Consider the following 22,856-nt stretch of genomic DNA (forward strand, 5'->3'; position numbering starts at 1 on the left):
CATGCAAACCAAGTGAAAATATTCAAAACAATATATTCCAGTCATTCCTGTTTATTTCCTGACATTTTCATTAAGAGTCTAATATTAGGCATGCCTACCAAAACAATACTAAATTCATTTGAAACCTGCCAACTTTTTTACAGGTGCTTAAAGCAATTTTAGCTTACATCCAAAACATGATGTATTTTAGTGCTGGATGGGTGTGGAGTCAGGAAGACCTCAGTTCAAATCCAGCCTCAGACACTTACTAGCTGTGCGACCCTGGGCAAGCCAATTAACCTCTGTTTGCCTTAACCCACTAAGGAAGGAAATGGCAAACCACTCCAGAATCTTTGCCAAGAACAGTATGGTCCATAGGGTCATGAAGAGTTGAACACAACTGAACAATAATAGCATCATACTATTACCTAGATCAGCTCTTCTTTACACCCTGTAGTCTTACACCCCTTGGTCATAATATCAAAATCACAAAAGTTTACTAATACCTAGTAAATGCAAGGTTCTCTGCTAGGGATGATACAAAGTATTTTTGCCACCAAAGTGCTTCCAGTTGAGAAAAGATATACATAAGCATTGATATTTTTTAAAATGTTAAGCATCAGTTCAGTGTAGTAAGAAAAGTTGGCACATGAGTAATTGCCAGATGAATTCTTAAGAAAGTAGTTGCTACAGGAATTCACAGGAAGAAGAAATCACTTCAGTTTGGGGGTAGTCAGAAAAGGCTTTACAGAGAAAGAATTTGATCCAGGTACTGGGCAACATTTGAATAGGTCAGGGGTTTTTGACCTTTTTTGTGTCACAGAACCCTTCAGGCAGTCTGATAAAGTCTAAAGGGAGGGTGTGTGTGTGTGTGTGTGTGTGTGTGTGTGTGTGTGTGTGTGAAATAAATAATTGAAGGAAAAGCCAAATTTCAGTTAGAAGTCAGTAAAAATAAAGATGCAATTTTTCCCCCATACAAGTTCACAAACCCCTTCAAATCTATCCATGGACCCCACCCCTTCTAAGGAGTCTATGGGATCCCAGGTTAGGAACCCTTAAAATAGGTCGAGAAAATGGAGCAGGACATTTCCAGCAGGCCAAATGACATGAACAACAACAACAAAAAAGGCATATTCCTAGCTTTGCTTCTTTGCACTCCGATCTGTTTTAAAATGTTCTTCAACAGTATAACTGGTTATTAAATATCAGGTTATCTTTGGAACTAATGTCCCCTGGTTTAAGACTAGTAAAAAAAAGTCAATCCTGAAAAAATATAAGAATCTATCTTTGGTCATTTTAGCCAGAAACGTGATCTTTTGAAGTGAGGAGATCTCAATTAAAAGCTAATTGTACTACCAGTAACTTAATACAAAGTCATCAGTAGAGGAGTGTGCAACCTGAAATGGTATACTCATACAGAAGCAATCTTCAGAGCAAAATGTATTTTTAAGAATTTCCTAAATTTATATGATATTAGATCGATTCTTTACAATCACTTATCAGTGTGTCCCTCAGAATTCCCTCTGAAGTAGTATAACTCAATATAAACTCATACATAACTTACTTAACAGCAAAGTTAAAAGTAAAAACCTGGGTCTCCTTACTCCTCCAGTTTAATCAACCACACTAGGAAGTCAGCTCACATGCACAAGGAATGGTGATTGTGTCACCAAGAGTATATTTCAAAAGGCCAATTAACACTTCACTGACCTAAAATTTTCTCTGTTCTTTAGAACAGATATGGTATTGGCCTCTCCTCTTCTGGAGTGTTACTAAGAAATATTTAAAAGGTTTCCACCAGTTATTTCACAGATATTTGCCTGCTGTATCTCATGACTGCTATTCAAATTAAATATATGCATACCTATTCCTATAAAAAAGGGCAGCAAGGTGGCTCAATAGATAGAGCTACACTTGGAGTCAGGAAGACTCATCTTCCTGAGCTCAAATCTGGCCCCAGACACTTACTTGTTGTGTGACCCCGGGCAAGTCACTTAACCCTGTTTGTCTCAGTTTCCTCATCTGTAAAATGAGCTAGAGAGGAAATGGTCTGCAAACAATTCCAGTATCTGGGTCATGAAGAATCAACAAAACAACCATAAAAGAGGAAGATCAGCCCATTAGCCTAAAAGGACAACTGACTACAAAGAAATTCTGCTTCACTGAACCTTCAACCTCATTTGAACTAAAGTGAACTGAGAATTTCTTGATTCTATTTATCAGAATCCATCCATCCAGCCAATATCCATCCTCAGAATAAATTAGTTCAGAATATTTAAAACTGCTGACAATTCCAAGTTTGGTAAAATAAATGTTTCTATACATTAAACAGTTAATGGGTATAAAATAACGTCACAAAGGATATATTAAATCATGATTATAAGCTCCATAACAGCAGAGCACCTAACACAGCGCCCTCTCTGCACATGGTAGGTATTTAAATATTTGTTGAATTGAATTTAAATATTATGAGTTGGTTTTCTTTAAAAATGTAGAGCAATTTTATGATGTACTGAGTTAAAGATTTTGTCCCATGCATAACTAAATTAGAATTTAGGGAGGAGCATAAACTTGGGCTAAAATGCACAGACATGAGGCTAAATAACTGACTGTTGACTGACGGACAACAGGGATGATTAGATACTGATTTCCCTGAAAATACAAACAACAGGCTGGGTATACCATAGAAATGTTTTGCTTTTTCCTAAAAATCCCATCAGTCTCCGATGGTCAGGCTTTAGCTTCAGCATATGACCTGTTCTAAGAAAACTTCTAATTTTCTAAGCATTTAAGAACATTATTGTCTAAAGGCAAACAAATAAATGAATGAATAAATAATGTTTTCTACAAGACAAAAACTAAGGCAAGCCTGGAAATCACTTCTGTAAAACCTGAAAACCAGAATCCTGTATGGCAGTTGTTTCTACTACCAATTGAGATTAAAAAAAAAATAAATAAATTATTATAGTTGAACATATTCATACATTTCTTTTTATTCACCCACAAACTGTTAAAATTTTTTCCTTGTCTACATCTGCTTACATCAACACCCTCTGCTGACCAAACTGTGTATTGTTTGCTTTCCGTTCGCCAAGATTAAAAAAGTATATAAAGCAAGCTATCCAAGAAAACTGACCTTGAGATTGTAGAACATTCAATGTGCCAGCCAGGCCTTCCATTTCCCCAAGGAGAGTCCCAAAAAATTTCCTGAGGTTTAGCTGCCTTCCATAGAGCAAAATCACTGGCATGTCGCTTATCAGAATCATCTGCAACAACAAATTACTTAGTGGAATTTTTTTTTAACATACTAGGGAACTGGGGCCACTAGAAACACACTTAAAAAATTCTGCTCAGTCTTACAAGTGACCACATATTTTTCTTTTCACTGATTTCCCCCCCCATAAAGATAATAGACAGAAAGGCTACTAAGTACACTGAAGTACTTGATAGACACTGACGGCTGGTCCAGTTTTAGTAAAATGATTAAATAAATGTTAACTGGTAAAATGCTAAAGAGCCTACTGAATTGGACATTAACTCAATCATCCTTGAAACATATGTTTGAGAATGCAATCCTTAAGTTATGACTATAAAAGAATTTTTCTGTTCTCAATTACAATAATAAAGCCTGTCAAACCAAGTCAAGGTAAGATGCATTAAGTGCCTACTACATGCTAGGCACTGTGCTAAGCATCTGATACTAGGATACAGATATACTAATCTTATTTAGAGATTTTTATTCCCATATGAATGCTGGAAGTCTGAATATTAAAAGATAAAGTGATCCTTCCTTTCTACAAAGTCTAGTTAAGAGCTTGAAAGGTACCTTAGAAATTATCTACTCCAATCCCTTCCTTCTGATAGCTGAGACAACTAAAGGTTAGCGACGGTTAGTAATTGATGCAACAGTTACATAGCTTGTGTCTAGCATTTGGCACAATGCATGGTAAGTGCACAATAAAGGCAGACTGATTGACTGGTAGAGTCTGCAATTAAAACAAAGATTTCTCAACTCTCAGGCCAGCTGCCTCTGGGAAGAAAACATTGGAGAATCTGTAGAAATGACACAAACATTTGTAGTATTAAAGAATTTTTTATTTTAGCAAATTTTACTGACAGTATTTGCCAACTTAAAAATTATAGAATTAAATTTTTTGAGCACCTACTCTCAACAAATAAGGACCATCTACCACAAAAAAGGAAAGAGAGAAGAGTGGATAACATAAAGAGTTAATTTAAAATAATTTTCCTCAAAGAATTAATTTCTGTCTTTTTAATTTCAGATTTAATTTCAATTTTAAAAGTCTTTATAAATATATAGCTATGAACTAACAATACAAATCAGGAAGACAATAAAGTACTGAAAGATATCTCTACACTGAATTTTCTTTAAAAGAGTCAACTTGGGGAAGCTTTACACATATTTTAGTCAACTAATGCAGTCACTGTTTTAAACAGTTTTGAATCTGTTTCTGAAGTTAGCTTAAAAAAAAAAAAAGAAAAGAAAGTTATCCTAAATATCCTTACTAGCAGCAAATATCCATCTTTTCTTCTTTGAGAAGAGATTTTATTTCTTAGAAAACCCAAAGTCATTTGAAACTAAGTCAGATGAAGAAAGTGGATGATCAACCTGGATGCTTAGTCAAAAACTATTTCAAAGAAATGGTACAATGTACTGTGGGGCACAATCTTGGTGACGAAGTCACAACTTGGGTCCCACACAGTGACACTCCAAATCTTCCAAAACTTCCACATAAGCTTAATTAACTAGCCTAATAAAGGAAATTTTACAGAAAGAGTTGCAGTAATTTCAAAGAAACAGATATTCTCTTCTGTAGTGATTGAGACATTTGATTCTGGGTCATACTGGAAATACTATGTTTCATTATTATTTAGTATTTCCTTAAAAACAAGTTATTGTTTACAGTTTCCTTTGAAAGATAAGAATAATTATTCATCCTTTGCCTTAGGCATTTAGTATATATTTGTTAGACAAATTACTAAATCACTCAAAATAAATGGCATAATCTTCTCAAATTTTTTTCTCATCTTTTAAGTTCTCTTTTAGAACAAATATTTATCTTGGTTTAGATGATGGTCTAAACATAAGACAGTCTCAGACTATTTCACTATTTTCAGAGGTCCTATGGATTGCCAGAGAACCACTTTAGGCAACCACTTCATAACATATAACTAACTTCCCTACCTTCTTTAAATTATTTGTGCCAATCAAAATAGAAAAAAATATAACAAGATAGTCAACCTGAAGTTGGAAAATTATGAAGGACATTTTGGTCCCAAAGAAGAGTTATTAGAAGACACCTCTCCTTGCTCCTTTGCATAAGTCAAGGTCCATGTGGATCACTACATATATAAAATCAATTTTTTTCAATATTTTGATCAGTTTTACTAAATTTTTTCCCTGTCCTTCCCTTTTTTCCTTCTTTTTATAAATAAAAAAATCTTTGTTATAATACCTCCATGGCAGTAGAGGGGAAGGAACATGAAGAAATCCAGGTAATGTTAAAAAAAAAAGAAGATATCAACAAAAAACTATTTTTATAAAACAAAATATGCCATCTTCATCTTCAAAGCACCTAGGATCTAAGAGAAAATAAGCTGAAGCAGATTTAAAACCCTTAGGTGAAAACTAAATCAACCTACCTGGTTCTAGCCCTCCTTCTGGGACAATACCAATTAATTTCCCGTATTTGTCTCCTCTAGACTTAAGGTCAAAGTAAACATTACCTTAAAAAAAAATTATTAAAATCAGTGGTTTATTTCCCAGGCTGAAAGATCAACAGCTGTGTTAACATAATATCAAATCAAGTTATTAAAGTTTAGTGACATTTAAATTTATTTTTGTTAGTCTGTGGATCATGAACAGAAGAGGAAAAAAATACTTTTCAAACCATATATTAGTACAAAATTGGGACACAGTTGAAGTACTACATTTAATAGGCACAAATTCTTTAAAGTTTTAGGAGGATTTTTTTTTAAAAGATAAACTATAAGGCAAGGTAATTTCACTAATCTTGTGCTTTCCTGGTTCATAGGAATTAATTTTTACATAGACACATACCACATTTTTCAAATGAGTTTAAGAGGCAGATTTAATCAGAAAATGTGCTGCAAAACCAGTTGTAAGCATTATCCTATTTCTGATTGTAAAATTGTAATGGAACAGAGCTAAAAAGTGAAAGGCTCAGAACTACAGAGGCTTTATCAAGACAGTATGAACACTCTCAACTTCTAATTTATGAAGTTTCCCTCGCTGTTTAAGCTGCGATTTACGCTGAGGATGATGTTCCTCCCTGAAAGCAAGTAGTGTTAGCAACTAAGTAGCACAGAAATAGGCCATTTTAATTAAAATCAGAGAGTTAGAGCTGAAGGAGACCTCAGAGATCACCTAGTCCAATCTCTTCATTTTACAGATGAAGAAACTGAGGCCTCAAGAGATTCAAAGACTTCCTTAAGGTCAGAGACAAGCAGTGAATGGCAAAGCTGGGACAAGAACTCAGGTTCTCTGACCTTAAATCCAGGTCTCACTCTACTACATCATGTTACTTATTCCCCAAAAGGAAAATCAATTAGATTCAACTTTTATATGACTACTTTCTTGGTGCCTCCATCTTAGGTCATGGCAATCTTCCAATTCTTCAAATTTATCATCTTCAGATTATAGCAAGTAATATAATTAAATCTCATATTTGAACTAATTGTGAGAGGAGAGAACAAATCTCAATAATAGGATTTTTTAAAAAAAGAAATGAACCTTTAATAGGAAATAAACCTAAAAGCATACACAATATTCCAACTAGGCTAATAATTTATTGCCTAGTAGAGAGGTGTTTATAAGGGAAGAGAGAGAAGGGAGGGGTTTTAAAACAAAAAAAAAAATTATTAGCATATCATTTCATTGCATAGCAAAGGATATTTTTAATGCTTGAGGATACATGTAATGTTCTCTTAAACATCTCCCTTTCCAATTTTGTCTAAACTATTAATTTGCTAAGTAATTCTCCCCCAACCCCAACACACAGACACATAACTTATAAGAGCCTAAGAAATTACCAAAAAAGTTCAAATTAATATAAATTCCACCATTTTCAGATTTGGGGTCTAGACCTGTGATTTCACTAGTATAAGAAATTCCCTGGTGAGGAAACACCACTAATATAAGTCAGCACCTTCTCTGCAAATCAGTGTTACAAGACTAACTTGAGGGCACTATGTGATAAGCAACCTGCTCAGGGTCTCACAGCCAGTGTGTACCAGAACAAGATCCTGAAGGAAGACAGAACACATGGTCCAAGGTCCAGGAGTTTGCAATTTATAGCTTGGATACTAGATGATTAAAATCATGACCGTTCACCATGAACTGCAGGATTGTATGTCATTGATTCAATATTTACAAATAGGAAAGTTTATTGTGTGCTCGTGTTGGTCAGGAAAAGATCAATGGTGATGGTAAGGGCCAACGTAGGCTTTAAAGGAAGTACAGGATTCAAACTGTCAGAGAAGAGGGCAAGGGAGACACTTCAGTACTTGCTGATCAAAATGAAATGCCATAATTACTAGCCCCCTTTCCTGGGATACTAAGAAGAGAATCAGAAACCCTCTGAACTCTTGACCAAGCTTAGTCATTGTGGACAATCATCAAATTTATATGATTACATAAATTAAGTTTAAAATAAATTTTATTTAAAGGGCAGAAATCTATTTGTATTATAATGGAACATGATTAGAGATGACCAAAACGTTTTTTAAGTGAGAATTACGTCAAAAAGTCCAGCAAAATATTTTATGTAATCTCTGATGATATTGGTAACTGCTACTGTGCAGAAATAGATATACAGATAGGTAGGTAGGTAGATAGATAAAAAGACAGACAAAAAGATAGATATGTGCCACTGTAGACAGAGCAGAAGACTTGGAACCCAAAAGACCAAAGTTCAAGAGTGTCTCAGATCAACTGTGTAAGCAAAGAAGAGACACTTACTCTATCTGCCTCAATCTCCTCATTTGTAATGAAGGGGATGTTGTGAGGATGAAATGAAATACTTATAAACACTCTGCAAACCTTAAAATGCTATATGAATGCTAGCTAATACTAACATCAATAACAATAATAAATGATATTAACAATATATTGTCAAGTTGCTCAAAATCCTACCAAATGTACTATGGTCATACACAAATTACAACTAGATGTCAATCACATAAATCTTACCTTTGTTAGTTGAATAAGCATGCCCCTTAGAAATTATTTCTTCAATAAATGAAATTATATGAGGAATATTGTCAGTTACTCTCATATACACTGTAGGTGGAAGAACCTAAAATAAAGAAGAAAAGGGCTGGGTTTACACTATTTGTGAAAATTTTAGTCATTTACAATGTGATTGTATTTTGCTTATTACAGAAACCCCAAGAATAAAAAGTGGGGGAAAAAACACGTAGCCAGTTTTTAATGAACTGTGACAGTACCTTCAATGTAGCCATATCTAGTTTAAAATCTTCCTCATAAAGACGGGCGAGAGCTGAGGGTGAAATGTCCATCTGTAAAAGAGAAGGTTATCAATTAATAGGAGGCTATTAAGAGTTAATAGTCAACTATCTGCCAATAAAAGATATGTCTATTTTTTAAATACAAAGAAGGAACTGGGCCAAAAGGTTCCATTGTTCTTAACCCTATTTTAAGGAGCCCCTTGATCCAGTGAATATATTTTACTTTAAAACATTCAATTCTATTAAACATTAAAGACCTAATATGTGCAAGAGACACATCTGTACCAAGCATTTGGTGGTTATAAAAATTTACTTGACCTGGTTTTCTGGTTAGAAGGAAAAGTGACAAATATAAGCAAATAAGTGTCTTATTTTGCACTATAAAAAGGTTTATTTTGCTATATTCTCAAAAAAAGCAAACTATCAAACTATTTCTCTGTACCATTTTTTTACAATTAGGAGTACTTAAATTTCTAAACTCTTAGATGGGAAAAAAAAAAAACCCCAAACCTAAAATATGGCAAAAGGGGTGGGGAGAGGATAAGAAATCCATAAAAGAACTTTTAGGGCCTATAAATATACAAATTTATATAGCTACCTAAAAGGGTGTTAATTTTCAATTTTACAAGAATCATTTATACTTTTAAAATGGGAAAAACATCGGTTTAATTATCCATCAAAGAAAGAAGAGAAATGAAATTCGATTGAAAACCCTAACCAGAAATCATTCAGACAGGATTCCTGCTAGCATTTCATACGTGATTATTAGAATTCCAAAGCCACTATGTGTATGCAAGCAGTTTTACAAATATTTTATTTACTACTTCTCACAACAGCCAAAACTAAATAAATATTCACTTAAACATTCAAAAGGTAAAACAGTAGGAAAACTGGAAATGAAGAGGTGAATTGATTTGCTGAAGGGTACCCAACAAGTTAATCACTGTCTGGAGGTGGTGCTATTAATAATGATGATGATGATGATGATGATACCCCAGATGTCCAAAACACATTCAAATTAAGATGAAAAAAAGCCTCCAAGTGGCCACTTTAAAAGTTTCAAATATTATTTTTAACCACTAATCACGAAAACAAAATTAAGTTAAAGTGATTATAAAAACAGCCTGCAGAGTACTGTTTTCCACAGCAAAAAGGTCCTGTTCTTGCTTATCTGTGTGTGTATTATCTGAAGTAATGTTTAATTCCATGCTGTCTTTTCCTTCCTCTCACTCCTTCTAGGATGCTTCCCTCTGTCATCAGTTTATAAATGCGCAAGGAATTTAAAGTGAAGTGCTATATGAGCCTGAGAATCACAGAATTTGAGTTAGAAGACATATCATCAGCCATCTAGTCTATCATACATAAGACTCATGCCAACATACTCAACAGACCAGCTTCTGCTTGAAGATGAGCAAAGAGGAGGAATCGACCACCTCTCAAAGCAGCCCATCCTACTTGTGGACGCTCGAAATGTCAGAATAATTTTCCTGAGTTCAAGCCTAACTTGGCCTTCTACAAGCTTCCTCCCAATGCTCCTGGTTCTACCTTCCAGTGCCTAACTGAAGAAGTCTAATCCCTCTCCACTAGATAATAACCCTTCGATTGATTTTAGACAGCTGTCACAGCTTCCTGAGCCTTCTTCTCCAAGTTAAGCATGCTCAGGTCCTTCAACAATCCTCACATGACATAGACCCAAGGTTCTTCATGATCCCTGTCTCTTCAAAATTGTCCAATTTATAAACATCTTTCTTAAACTGTGGTATCCAGAACACAGTGGGAGTATCATCTCCCTGTTCCTGGAAATTATACTCTTTCCTTTTAATGTAGCCCAAGACAATACTAGTTTTTCCGGCAGCCACATCTAACTTGGGTCTCATAATGAACTTCAATCCAGTAAAACCTCCAGATCTTGTTCACAACTACTATCTATGTTCCCAATTGTATACTTGACTGTTATTCCTGAAGTGCAAGACTGTACATTTACTGCTATTAAATGTTATCTTATTACATTCAGCCCAATGATCAAGACAATCAAGATCCTTTTGGATCCTGACTTTATCATCCAGTATGTAAGTGATTCCTCTCATCTTTGTGTCATCTGCAAATGTGATGAACATACTCAGCTACATCTTTGTCACTGACAAAAATAAACAGGAGAGGGCCAAGTGCAGAGCCCTTGGGATATTCCACAAGAAATCTCCTACCACCAAAGAACCATTAACAATGTACTCTGAGACCAGTCATCCAACTATTTCTCGATCTGATTGGTAATATCACCTATTCCAGTGGTGTCAAACTCAAATAGAAACAGATCCCTACAGGCAGTATATTAACTCAGAAAACCACAAATTACTATTCTATACTATATTTGTATTTATTTTGTTAAAACATATCCCAATTACATTTTGGTCTGGCTCAGCAAAAAGAGTCTGATATCTGTCCTTGATGATTTGAGAGTATACCTCTCCCACTATAACACAGGAAGGCTTTAAATCATGCGCCAACATTTTATTTTTCAATATAACACCATATAAGAATAATCTTTATGTTATTTGAGATAGTCATATTCCAGCTCCCCTTATTTGTGAAGCTAAATTAAAGAATCAGCTATATGACACTAATTTCTGCCAATGAAGAAATATCTAAATGGTGACAGACACAGGACTCCAATATTTAGGAGTTTACAATTGTTCACAGATGTTGCACCTCAGTCCCTATCATCACAGCTTCAATGTACTTGTAAATACTGGTATCTGAGTAGAATAAAAGATAATTGCCTTAAACCATGAGAAGATATTTTTCACTTTTCAAAAAAGTTAAATGTTAATATGCTAAGGAACCAAGTTTCTCAATTTCTATCTCAAACTCATTTAATGAATCTTCTGCTTTGCTTTTTGTCTGACAATCCCCAAATTATGCCAAAAATTAAATGTCAAGAGTAATTCAGATAAGTGTAATATCACAATTTAAAATATTTTTAAAACAAATCTCAAAGCAGATGGCATGCAGGATTCTGCCACCATTAGAAAAGGATGCAGTAAGATAAAGTAATAGCCTTTTTGACAAATACTAAAAGATGGAATATCATTACCACTGGCTTACAGATACATATTTATCATCAAAAATGCAACACTTCTTTAGGAGACTCCTCATAGAGTTAAATAACATGATATAATGTTAAGATCTTTTTGAATTAAGAGTCAGGAGACCTCGATTCAAATCCCAGCTCTTGACACAAAGCGTAAAACTATGAGCAAGTCACTTAGTCTCTCCAAGCCTCAATATTCATATTACCAATCTCACATTGCTGTTGTGGCATAACCTAGTGAACAATGCCACAGAAATTTACAGGTGTGCGAAAAATTTTAAATTCTTCAGATTGATAGGCTTATAATTAATTCTGCAGAAGTTCCCTGATTACAAACTTTTATTAAATGTATATATATACATATACACACATACATATATATATATATATATGTAAACGTGTAAAAATATGTTGGTTGGTTGTCCTTCATTCTTGAAGAAGACTAAAATGACATCACTATGTTGGGGGTCACAGTATATAGTGTGTCCAACTGTGGCTGATCAGACCAACAGAAGCTCAGGTGATATTTTTTGACTCACACAAATTGGATTTTAAGTATGGCAGAGTTGCTAAAGTCATTGAACTCACTCTCCCTTCCACAGTCACTGAAGTCTAACAGCAAAATAAAAGTCAGGACAACTGGCAATGGCTCAGGATACAGTGGATGACCTTGGTGTCTTCAATGGCTAATGAAGCTCTAAGCGTTCCACAGCCCCTGTTACAGCTGCCTTCATGGCCAATGGAATAAATTGTCCTCACCCACCCATTCCACTTGGGGAAGTCTTTACACACTTGGGACAGACACCTCCCCTTCAACTCACTGAAAGGTTTGAGGCCAGTAGGTTACTCTCACCCTGGTTTAGGCCATCTGCCAAAATGGTTTACTGGGGTATGGCTGCTGTGCATACTACAGCTTCTTGGAGCCAGAGGTGAGAGTTAAGTGAATCAGATGGACACCAAAGGGGGATGAGCAGCCTTGAAAAGGGCTCAGCAGCCCTCATACCAGAGGTACTAGTCTCCCTTGAGCACTATGAAAACATGTGTACAAACACATACACACACCCTCTTGAGCTAGTCTTTTACTTGTGACTTCCAAATCAATGTTGCTATTGCAAACTAGTCTCTCTCTAGGGCATCACTCCTGAAACATACTCCATATCTAAAAATAAGTTGGGTTTTTTTTTTAACTGAAATCACCTTCCTTTTCAGACTCCCTTTCCTAATACATCTTCATCCCTGTCAGCAGCATCTAGTAGACTAGGTTCAAACCCATAATAATAAAGCTTCATTTCTCTCTTTCCTTTGCCCTCTATACCCCATTAACAAATCCTGTCAATTCTTCATTCTCAATGTGTCTTCCTTTCAGACTCATGTCTGGGTCATTAAACTCACTTTTAGATTCCTGCCACAGCCTTCTAAGATATATTGTATGCTCCACCCACCTCCACCACACCTTCAGTCAACTATGAAGAAGAAATCAGAGAAATATGGTTTCCAAGAGAATCTTCTTGGGAAGAAACAAACAAGAACATTTTCATCAGTTTACTCTCTTGATTGAAAATGTGCAGTGCTCCCCCATCATCTACTACTAATTAAAATCTACACTCCTCAGGTCTAAAATTCAAAGTCCTCTCATAATCAACTTGTCATTTCAACCTATTTCAACCTTTTCATTCCTATAATCTCTTTCCATCCAGACAAATCTCTTTGCCATGCCTTTTAACTTACAGGAAACTGAGGGGCAAACAGATTTCTGGATTTACATAAAGTCATAAAGTTAGACACTCTTAGAACTGGGATTTAAATCCAGGCACTCCGATTCACAATCTAGGGTTCTTTCCACTGTATCATGCTGCTTCCTTATAGACTGAGAGAGATGGTTGGACCAGACAACTTAAAAACCCCTTTTTAATTTCAATATCTTAGCTGCAGAATATTTTTTACCTAGAAACTCTCTCCCATGTCAACCACTAATCATATAATCTCCTCATCCTCCTTCCCTTCAATGACATATACAATATACAGGGAAATACCCACTAAAAATTAAACAAAGAATATAAAAGATGTTGAGGTTCTTCTGTAGATTATTTTAAATTAATAAGCAACAGTGTAAAATGAGTAATATCCATGTCCTTAATCAATGACTGACAAAATAGTTTTTAAAAGCCGCTGCAAGTGCGATAAGCATTAACTCATTTGGGGGGCAAAATTCAAACTTTTATAGCACCAAAGAACATATCATAGCCAATTTATCAATAGAGTCAAAGAACCTAAAAGAATTAAAGTATCTTACTGCCCAATAATCAAGCCTGCTCTGACACGATTCAAAAATGAGTACAAGCCTCTAAATTAGTTGTTAAATTATAAGGGCTAGTCCACCTGCGAATAAATTAAGTATTTTAAAAGTATCTAAGTATAAATAATAATATATGAAAGGTCGTAATACTCAGCCATCAAATTAATATTGCTTCATATTTACCTCAGTTGCTCTTTTGATTATTTTATCATCTATATCTGTAATCCCCATCACCATGACAATGTTGTATCCAAAAACCTTGGTTAAGATTCTTCTAATTATATCAAACCGAACATATGAACTGAAAAGAGAAAACAAGATTTAATTCCTCTTTTTTATATAGAAAATAATTACTAAAGTAATTACTATTACTCTTTAAAATAATTATCGTAAAAAAATTTATTTTTAAATACATCTTCTGTTTAAAAGGCTTCAAGGCATTTATTCATTAAACAAGTATCTACCGAGTGCCCACAATGTGCAGAAGAAACATGCTAGATGTGCTATGTGAAATATCAAGCTAAAATAACTTTTCCCTGCACTCATGGGGAAGATAATGAGTACACCAAAAGCTATATAATAGAAGGTCAAATTGAAAAGGGATAAAAGAGACAAGAAAAAAAAGTTCTGAGAGTTCAGGAAGAGAGATTCCTTCTTGACAAGGCCTCAGGCTAAGTTTGTAAAACAAAAAAGACGGTTCCGGAATGATTCCACTCTAAAGCCTACATTACAATAAACCTCTAAAGATACTGCCCAATACACTTCTTCTGGCTTTTGTTTTTAGTAAGCTTGTTTACATCTACACTATAAGATGAAATTCTCTTTAAATAATATCATTAAACAGCTACCCAGTTTGAAAGCTTCAGTAGCCTTGTCCATAGTCTACATGCCATCTGTCCAGTTTCTCATTGCTGCAATGCAAAGAGAAAAAAGAAAAATAAATATAAATGCTCTCCTATTAAAGCTAAATAGGACCAACTTTTAAAAAATATTTATGCTGCTGGGGAATTAAATGCCATTTCTTTATACTATACTTCAGAGTATATATTGAGTATACTTTTAAGGGTGGGGAAAAAAAATCTAGTTAAGAAATCATCTATTAAAAAAAATCATCTAAAAGCTCTTGGGTCTGATTTCCCACTAAAGCAATTACACTAGTCTGTGGATACCAAACAATTACATCAAGGCCTCTGTTAGCATGATCTACTTTTAGGCCAACAGGCACACAAACTTTCTCAACTTCAAACTGTAAGACGCATCCTGATTAAAAGGGTCAGAAAAATATTAACAAAAAAGTATCCACAAACGCTTATTTTACAAAATAAATATTTACACCTAAGTAAATGTGGATTGACTATGCATATTTATGTACACACAAAATATATTTTGTCTACACATGTAGTATATAAGGTGACAAGTATACAAAAAAACTACACAATTAAAATATACATACATGTACTGTGTGTGCATGTATAAAACACCAACCCCGTACACTTTTTAAAATGACTACATCTTTTTGTAGTAGCAGAGAATTGGAAATCAAGGGGATGCCCATCAATTGGGGAATGGCTGAACAAGCTGTGGTATATGAAGGTAATGGAATACTATTGTGCTATAAGAAATGGGGATGATACGGACTTCATAATAACCTAGAAAAACCTACACAATATAAAGCTGAGCGAGCAGAGCAGAACTAGGAGAACATTGTACACAACCACAGATAATATGGACTCTGTGATGACTAACACTGATAGACTTTGCTCTTCTCAGCAATACAAGGTGCAAAGACGAGAGGAAGAACTATGGAGTCTGAATGCAGATTGAGGCACACTTTATGCTTGCCTTTTTTTTCTCTTTGTTTTTTTTTCCTCTTTTTTTTTTGTTTTGGGGGTTTTTTTTGGTTCTGTTTCTTCTTTCTCATGATTCATTCCACTGGTCATAATTCTTCTTTACAACTTGACTACTGTGTAAATAAGTTCAATGAGAAGTTATACGTAGAAGATATATCAGATGCCATGCTGTCTTGGGGGGGGGGGGAGAAAAAATGGAATTCAAAATTATGTAGAACCGAGTGTTGTAAACTAAAAAAAAAAAAACAAAAAAACCATGCTTCAAAAAAAAAAATATTAGATGAGTCCCAGGCCTTACATCATGTTTGTGTGGGCCTGAGAAGACAGTGGAATACCATAATATAATTGATTTTTTGAAAGAATGATACTAAAGCAAAGTTTCAAACAAACAGTATATGGTTTAAAAAAAATAAACAAAACGACTACAGCTAGCATTTGTACAGAATTTTAGAGTTTTCAGGTGCTTTATAAATAGTAATTCATTTTATCATCACAACAACCCTGCTATTTATCTCCTCATTTTACAGATCAGGAATCTGAGGCATACAAGTTAAGTGACTTGTCCAGGGTCATACAACCAAGTGTTTGAGGCCACATTTGAACTCAGATCTTTCTGACTTCAGGTCCAGAGCTGTAAACACTGTGTAACATGGTTGAAGGTGTCTTACAAAATTAAATGTAAAGAAGAGTAATAAAAATGTCAATTTGTCAAAGAAACAAGTAGTTATTTGATCTCCATTCAGTAAGCATTTATTAAGCATTGACTTTGCATGGAGGAAGATACAAAGATAACTAAAACACTAAAGAATAAGGTGATAACTGCTTAGTTATCAAAACACAGCCTGTCTCTGCAAAGCTATTTAGCTTATACTTATCATTTGATATGCAATTACATTTATGGAAAAAGCACAAACACAGTGATTTCTTTACTGAATATAAGTCTATAATGCAATAGTTTAATGCCACTTAAACTGGGGAAAGAATAATAAACTATTAATTTGTACTGATAAAAAAATCTAATTTTGCCTCATTCCTTAAATCACCACAACCTTTCAACCAAAGAACTTCCTATAAAACTGGACAAGCAGTTTGGCAGAAAATCTACAGTTTAGCATCTCATATCAGATACCACAACTTGCTTGAAACGGATATTCAATCTAAACATAAATGGTTACATCATAAACAAATTAGAGGGGTATGGAAGGAGACATCTTTCACAACTCTGGTTGAGAGTGAGGGGTAGGAGAAGAATTATTAACCAAACCAAAGACGGTCATAAAAGATAAAAACAGGTAATTTTGATAATAACTCCTACACGAACAAAATCAATATGCCAGATAAATAGAAAGTACAAATTTAAAATGTTTTCAATCAAATACCTCTGATAAAAATTAATAATTTACATTTACAGGGAATTGACACAAATATATGACCAGAGCAATTTTCCAATAGATAAGAAGTCAAAAGATACGAATGATCTTCAAATGAATTACAAGCTAGCAAAAACCATATGAAAAATGTTACAAATAATTAATAACTGATCAAAACAAAACTAAACACCTGTGAAGTCGCACTGCACCCTCAAAGTGGCCAAGATGGTAAACGATGAAATGAAGTGTTGGAAAGGCAGAAAGGAAGGAGATGGCAGGGCAGCTGTGAGAAAACTCACAAACTGTTCACACACTTTGACCTAACGATTCCACCTCTGGGACAACATGCCCCACAAAGAACAAAGTGAAAAGATTCCATATACACCAAAATACTCATAAAAGCACTTCTGTGGCAGCAAAAAACTGGAAACAAAGTGATGGATGAGCGTTTTAGCCAAAACAAAACCAATGTAGTAGAATACTATCACACTCCGAGAAATAATAAATGAGGAATTCAGAGAAACATGGAAAAACGCATGTGAACTAAAGCACAGTGAAATAATTAGAACCAGAAGAAAACTATACAAGATGACTAAGATATGACCAAAAACACTAAAAAAAAGCTAGATCAATAGATCTTGGTTTCAGAGAAGAGATAATGGAACACAACTCCTCTCAGTACAGAGGTAGGTGATTAGAGATGCAGAATGTTGTACATGCCATCAGGCTAAGTAGCTATGCTGACTGGTTTTGCTTAATTTTCCTTTGTTAAAAGGGAGGATCCAGGGGTGGAGGAGGAAGAGAAGCAGAAAGGGAAGAGGAGATCATATAAAGAAATGGCTATGGGGTAAAAAGTCATCAATAATTTTTTTTTAAATAAACAAGCCAAGCTACAGGTGAGGAGCTGGCCAAATGGCATCTAAACCTATGTATACAAAAATCTATTAGAACCTACAATATCCCTTTCTGAAGCACATGGGGATTAGACCCTAATATGCACTACCTTTACCTCATGGAAGCCTTCAAAGAGAAATTAGAGCCTCTTTCCATAAATGACAACTATTCACATTTCTACAGGGCTTTAAGGTTTACAAAGCACTTTCCTCACAATCCAGAGAGGTAGGTAATATAGGAGTAAGAAGCAGGCTCATCCTTACAGAGTATTCAAAAAATAAAACCCATCCCCCTTCTCTGCAAAGTATCACTGGGAACCAAAAAAACAAGTCAAACAACTATCGCCACAATCTGCTTTTTAGACGATGCAGACCACAGGAACAGCACTGGTTAGACACCCCCAGGATACTCACAATCTTCTGGGATCCCGATTATTTCATCCCACCCCCAATTTCTGTCAAGGTATTTAAATCACTATTCTACACATTTGAGATAATCCTATGTGGTCTATAATTAAGCCACATTCATAGTTCTGCCAAATAATAATCCAATCACCCAGGAAAAGATGCAGAAAAGAATCTTGTTACCAGTCACTATGTTCTTCCTTTATTTTTTGACCAAGAAAAATCTGGAGGCTAGATTTTCATTTTTTAAAGAATTACAGTATAGCAACTCAATCAAAGGATTACTATGGATTGGACTGCCTTTGGAATAATGTTCAGCGCTTTGAATGACCCCCAACCCTCTCCCTAAAATAGAAGCTCATCTTTTTTAACAACGATATTCTTTTAGTGGTGATCTATAGTTTTAGTCATAAAATACCACAGTATTTAAAGAATTAAATGGAGGTAACAGGGTCAAAACGAAAAACTTCGAAAGACTTAGGAACTCTGATCAAAGCAATTATCAACCGCAATTCCAGAAGACCATTTATGAATATGCTATTGGCCTTCTTGTCAGACTAAATACGAAAAATGAGACACCTATTTTTAAACATGGCCAGTGTAGGAATTTATTTCTATAGTCTGCGCGTATTTGTTACAAGGGCTTTGTTTTTAATTTTTTTCAGTGGGAGTTGTGGGAATTGGAAAACAAAAAAGCTTGGGTTACCCAAAGAGCAATGGGAAAAGGGAGGGAAGAAGAAAGAACAAGCATTTCTACAGCACCTACTACTCATCAAGCACTATGCTCAATGCTTTACAAATATTATCTCACAAGAACCCTGTGAACTAGGTGCTCTCATTGCAAAAACTGGTTAGGTGACTCACCCAGGGTTAGTGTTTGAATGTAGCTGACCAGAGGAGGCAAAAGCACTTAACTAGTAAAGAATCGTACATGACAAACAATGAAAAGGATGCCATCGGGAAAATGTATTTTCAAGAAAGGAAGGTATGCTGCTCATATGGGGAGAACAAAGGATAACTGATGAGGCAGCCACATGGTATCAACAGGTATAAAGGGAAGCCCCAAGAATGCTGAATGAGCCATTTATGCAGGAGTTATTAGAAGACTCCAAGAGACATACAGGATAACAGACCTCAAAGAAAAGTGCAGGATAAAATGGGTTATTAACTGGATTGTTGGAGAGAGTACCCACATCACTGTGTAATAACTCACTGCAAAGAACAGATGAAGACTAACATAGGCACCATGTAAGAAAAGTGTCCCAACACTGAAAGTAATCTAAAACTGAAATAGATAGCCTGGGGAAGGAGTGGATTTCCCTTCACTGAAGGTCTTCAAGTGGCCTGTTGGAGACGTTGGATAGAGGATTCCCCTTCAGTATGAATTAAATAAACGACTTCTAGTGTCCCTTCCATGAATGAGATGCTGCAAAAGCCTATCTTTGTTAGAGAGGGCTTTCAAAAAAAATCTATCTTCATTCAAAATGCTGCTAAATTGTGGACTGCAGGGGGCAGTGCTGCTTTGGTAGAGTCTCTGGGCTCCCCTCCAACTAGCTCCAGGCCAGTACGACAAATAAATTCACTCAATTATGAAGCCTTGTTTCATAGAGGAGGGAATACCTGAGCTGAGCTATGAAGGGAAGATGAGGAGTCAAGGCTTTGAGGCAGGTCTAGGTTAGGTAGAACACAGAATATACATGAAAGTGACTAACTTGAAATATATCTGGAAGGGGGCTTTGCACCAAGATTGTGCCAGGTCTTAAATGCCAGACTAAAGAGAGTGTTTTTATTTTAGAGAAAATAGGGAATCAGTGATGGATTTGGGGGTAGAAGAGCTATGATCAGACCTATGACTTAGGAAGATTAATTTGGCAATTGTGCGGAAGACTGATGGAAGAGAAGTCTGGGAGGCTGCTACAGTAGGCCAAATCTAGATCAATCTCCCTATCAGCACTTATCAAAAATGTGGTCTTTACACCTCTGAAGGTCCCCAAGTTCTTTCAGAGGATCTGTAAGGTCAAATGTATTTACATAATTCTAAAATGCTATTTCTTATTAAAATGTTCCTCCCGTTTTCAACTACATAGCTACATGCGGTCATATTTTCTTTATATACTTCAACCAAAACAACACATCACAACAGACTGAATGCAGCAGATATAAGAATCTAGCTGTCTCCTATTATGCCAGACATTAAAAAGACTTGTAAAAATATATAAAACAATGACATTCTTGCTAAATTTTTGTTTTATAAGTTATTTTTATAAAAAAAAGTTATTTATGTTACCATGTAGTGTGGGTTTATTATTTTTTAATGAATAAGTATTTTTTAAAACTATTAGTTTTAACTTCTAGTATGGTAAATATTGATAGATATAACCCATGAAACCCACATTTGGGATCCTCAATAATTTTTAAAAGTGTAATAAAAAATGAAGCATTGCTCTATAGCATTAGCACAGTAGACATTTAATAAATGCCAACTGACTAATTTGTGTCTTTAAATGACAACAGATGTCTTAGTTACTATTCTAACCCAAGGTATAAAGCTAACAAACACCAGATTGAAGTGGGTTATCAGAAAGCCAGGGTTCTAGGTCCAACACATGTATGACCTTTTATAATTCACTTAATATACCCTGGCATTCTTTTTCCCATCTGTAAAGTGAGGTGACAAGCTGACCTCTAAAGTTCTGCTCAATTCTACAATTCTGTGATTTTCTGTTACTCTCTGCTCAAAAATCTTCAATGGCTCCCCATCACCTGTATGCAGTACATATTCCTTAGTCTGAGAATATTAAGGCCCTCCAAAATCCTCTGCAAGAACCCTCTATTATCAAACACACTTTCTACTGTTGCTAACATCTTCCTTCCCTAAACTACCTTTCCTCTACATTAACCAAATCTGACCCACCCTTCAAGGCCCAGTTCCCAAGGCTTCGAATTCCCGGTCTTCTATGAAAATAACCCTGATCCAGGCCAGGCTATGACAGATTTCTCCCCCACCTCCCCTAAATTTGTATAACAAGTATTGTCTCTACCACTCATTGGTACCTGAATACTATAACATATAATTGTTTCTTAAATGCATATAGTCAGTCATTTCAACCAGACTGTAAGCTCCCTGGGGCCAGAAACTACATCCTATACTTCACATTAAACTTATACATAGCATTTGATACTTTTGCTTGCTGACAGGATTCATTTAGTAAAGGAGGGAAGGTCATAGGAAACCAGCCAACTCCAAAATCAACTTTAAGGACAATGTAAAAAATGACTAGGATATTATCAGAGTCAAGTTCCCCCTCTTATTAAACAGGCAATTTATGTAGCTATTAGCATAAAATATCTGACATATAATTCGTAAAGTGAACAGTTCAGGCATCTTGATATCTGACAATAATTTTTTACTTCAAACCAAACCATTCAATTAAACAAACAAAAAAGCCCACCACCACCAAGTACAAAGACTACAGATATATGCATATTTTTAAAAATCCATTTTTTTTCTCTGAGTAATACCCCTTTAGAAGTGTGGGGGAAATCTAACTTCTCAGAATGGCTGCAGAGACTGACCACAGAGTTGCACATTTTCTTTCTTCACATATTTCTCCCTGCCAAATTTTGAGTAATAAGTTTTTGTACAAACTGCTTTCCTCCTTCCTCCCTACTCTGGAAGGCTTAGTATGAGCAGATAAAGGGATGGTTAATTAAAAGCTGGAAGTAAATTTCAGACTAACAATTCTTCAACAGTTCTTAAAATGCCTTCAGGCCCTTAAAACTAGAGTGTGAGATACTAGAAGTGGAAAGGAAATCAGCTATCCAGGCTACCGGGAAGCCTTAGTTCCAAATATTTCACCTTCTCCTCTAGACTTAGTCCTTTCTTAGTACCATAGTTTAAAATGGGGTGAGGGAATATAAGTAAAAGGGTGAGTAACTAGTCATCAGAAGACCTGACATCACCCAATAAAATCATTAGATTGTTAGCTCCTCAAGGGCAAGGATTATTTTATGCCTTTGTTTGTTTCTAAAGCAATTAGCATAGTGCCTACCACAAAGGCATGTGGTTGTTGTTTGGGCGCTTCATAAATATTTATTAACTGAGTGAATGACTGAAATTAAATACCTCTGCCTTCTGTATTACACAGTTATAAGACTTTTATTAGTTACAATATAGCACCTTACATTTCCATTATATTCCCTCAAAAGTCTTATTCCAGGAAGAAATCAAGGCATCTGATTAAACTAACAGTAGAATCTGAAACAATTAGAGGCTATAAATAACACTACTAAAAGGTTAATATTAGTACTTAAGTAACAGAGTACGAGAGAAGACTAAGTGAAGGGGAAAAAAATAAACATTCTTTCTCATCATAGGTCACATACATTGGACAAATAAAAATATTTTCAATGCCTACAACTTTTGGGGGTTTATTCTGGCCAATTTACTTTGAGGAAGCTGAT

The 22,856-nt window shown here is 35.2% G+C and overlaps 1 protein-coding gene across 1 annotated transcript in view; it reads right to left on the reverse strand.

Moving 5' to 3' along the window:
- The window catches only part of CARS2 (cysteinyl-tRNA synthetase 2, mitochondrial), a 62,911-nt gene that overhangs the window by 38,208 nt on the left and 1,847 nt on the right, over positions 1-22,856 (reverse strand). The window contains exons 3-7 of the mRNA XM_036755100.1: positions 14,058-14,175; positions 8,470-8,541; positions 8,213-8,318; positions 5,644-5,727; positions 3,116-3,245 (exon numbers count right to left, since the gene is read on the reverse strand). Coding sequence (XP_036610995.1) covers positions 3,116-3,245; positions 5,644-5,727; positions 8,213-8,318; positions 8,470-8,541; positions 14,058-14,175 — 510 coding nt within the window. The remainder of the gene's footprint in view (positions 1-3,115; positions 3,246-5,643; positions 5,728-8,212; positions 8,319-8,469; positions 8,542-14,057; positions 14,176-22,856) is intronic.

The sequence above is a fragment of the Trichosurus vulpecula genome, chromosome 4 (genome assembly GCF_011100635.1).
Source record: "Trichosurus vulpecula isolate mTriVul1 chromosome 4, mTriVul1.pri, whole genome shotgun sequence".
NCBI classification, from domain to species: Eukaryota; Metazoa; Chordata; class Mammalia; order Diprotodontia; family Phalangeridae; genus Trichosurus; species Trichosurus vulpecula.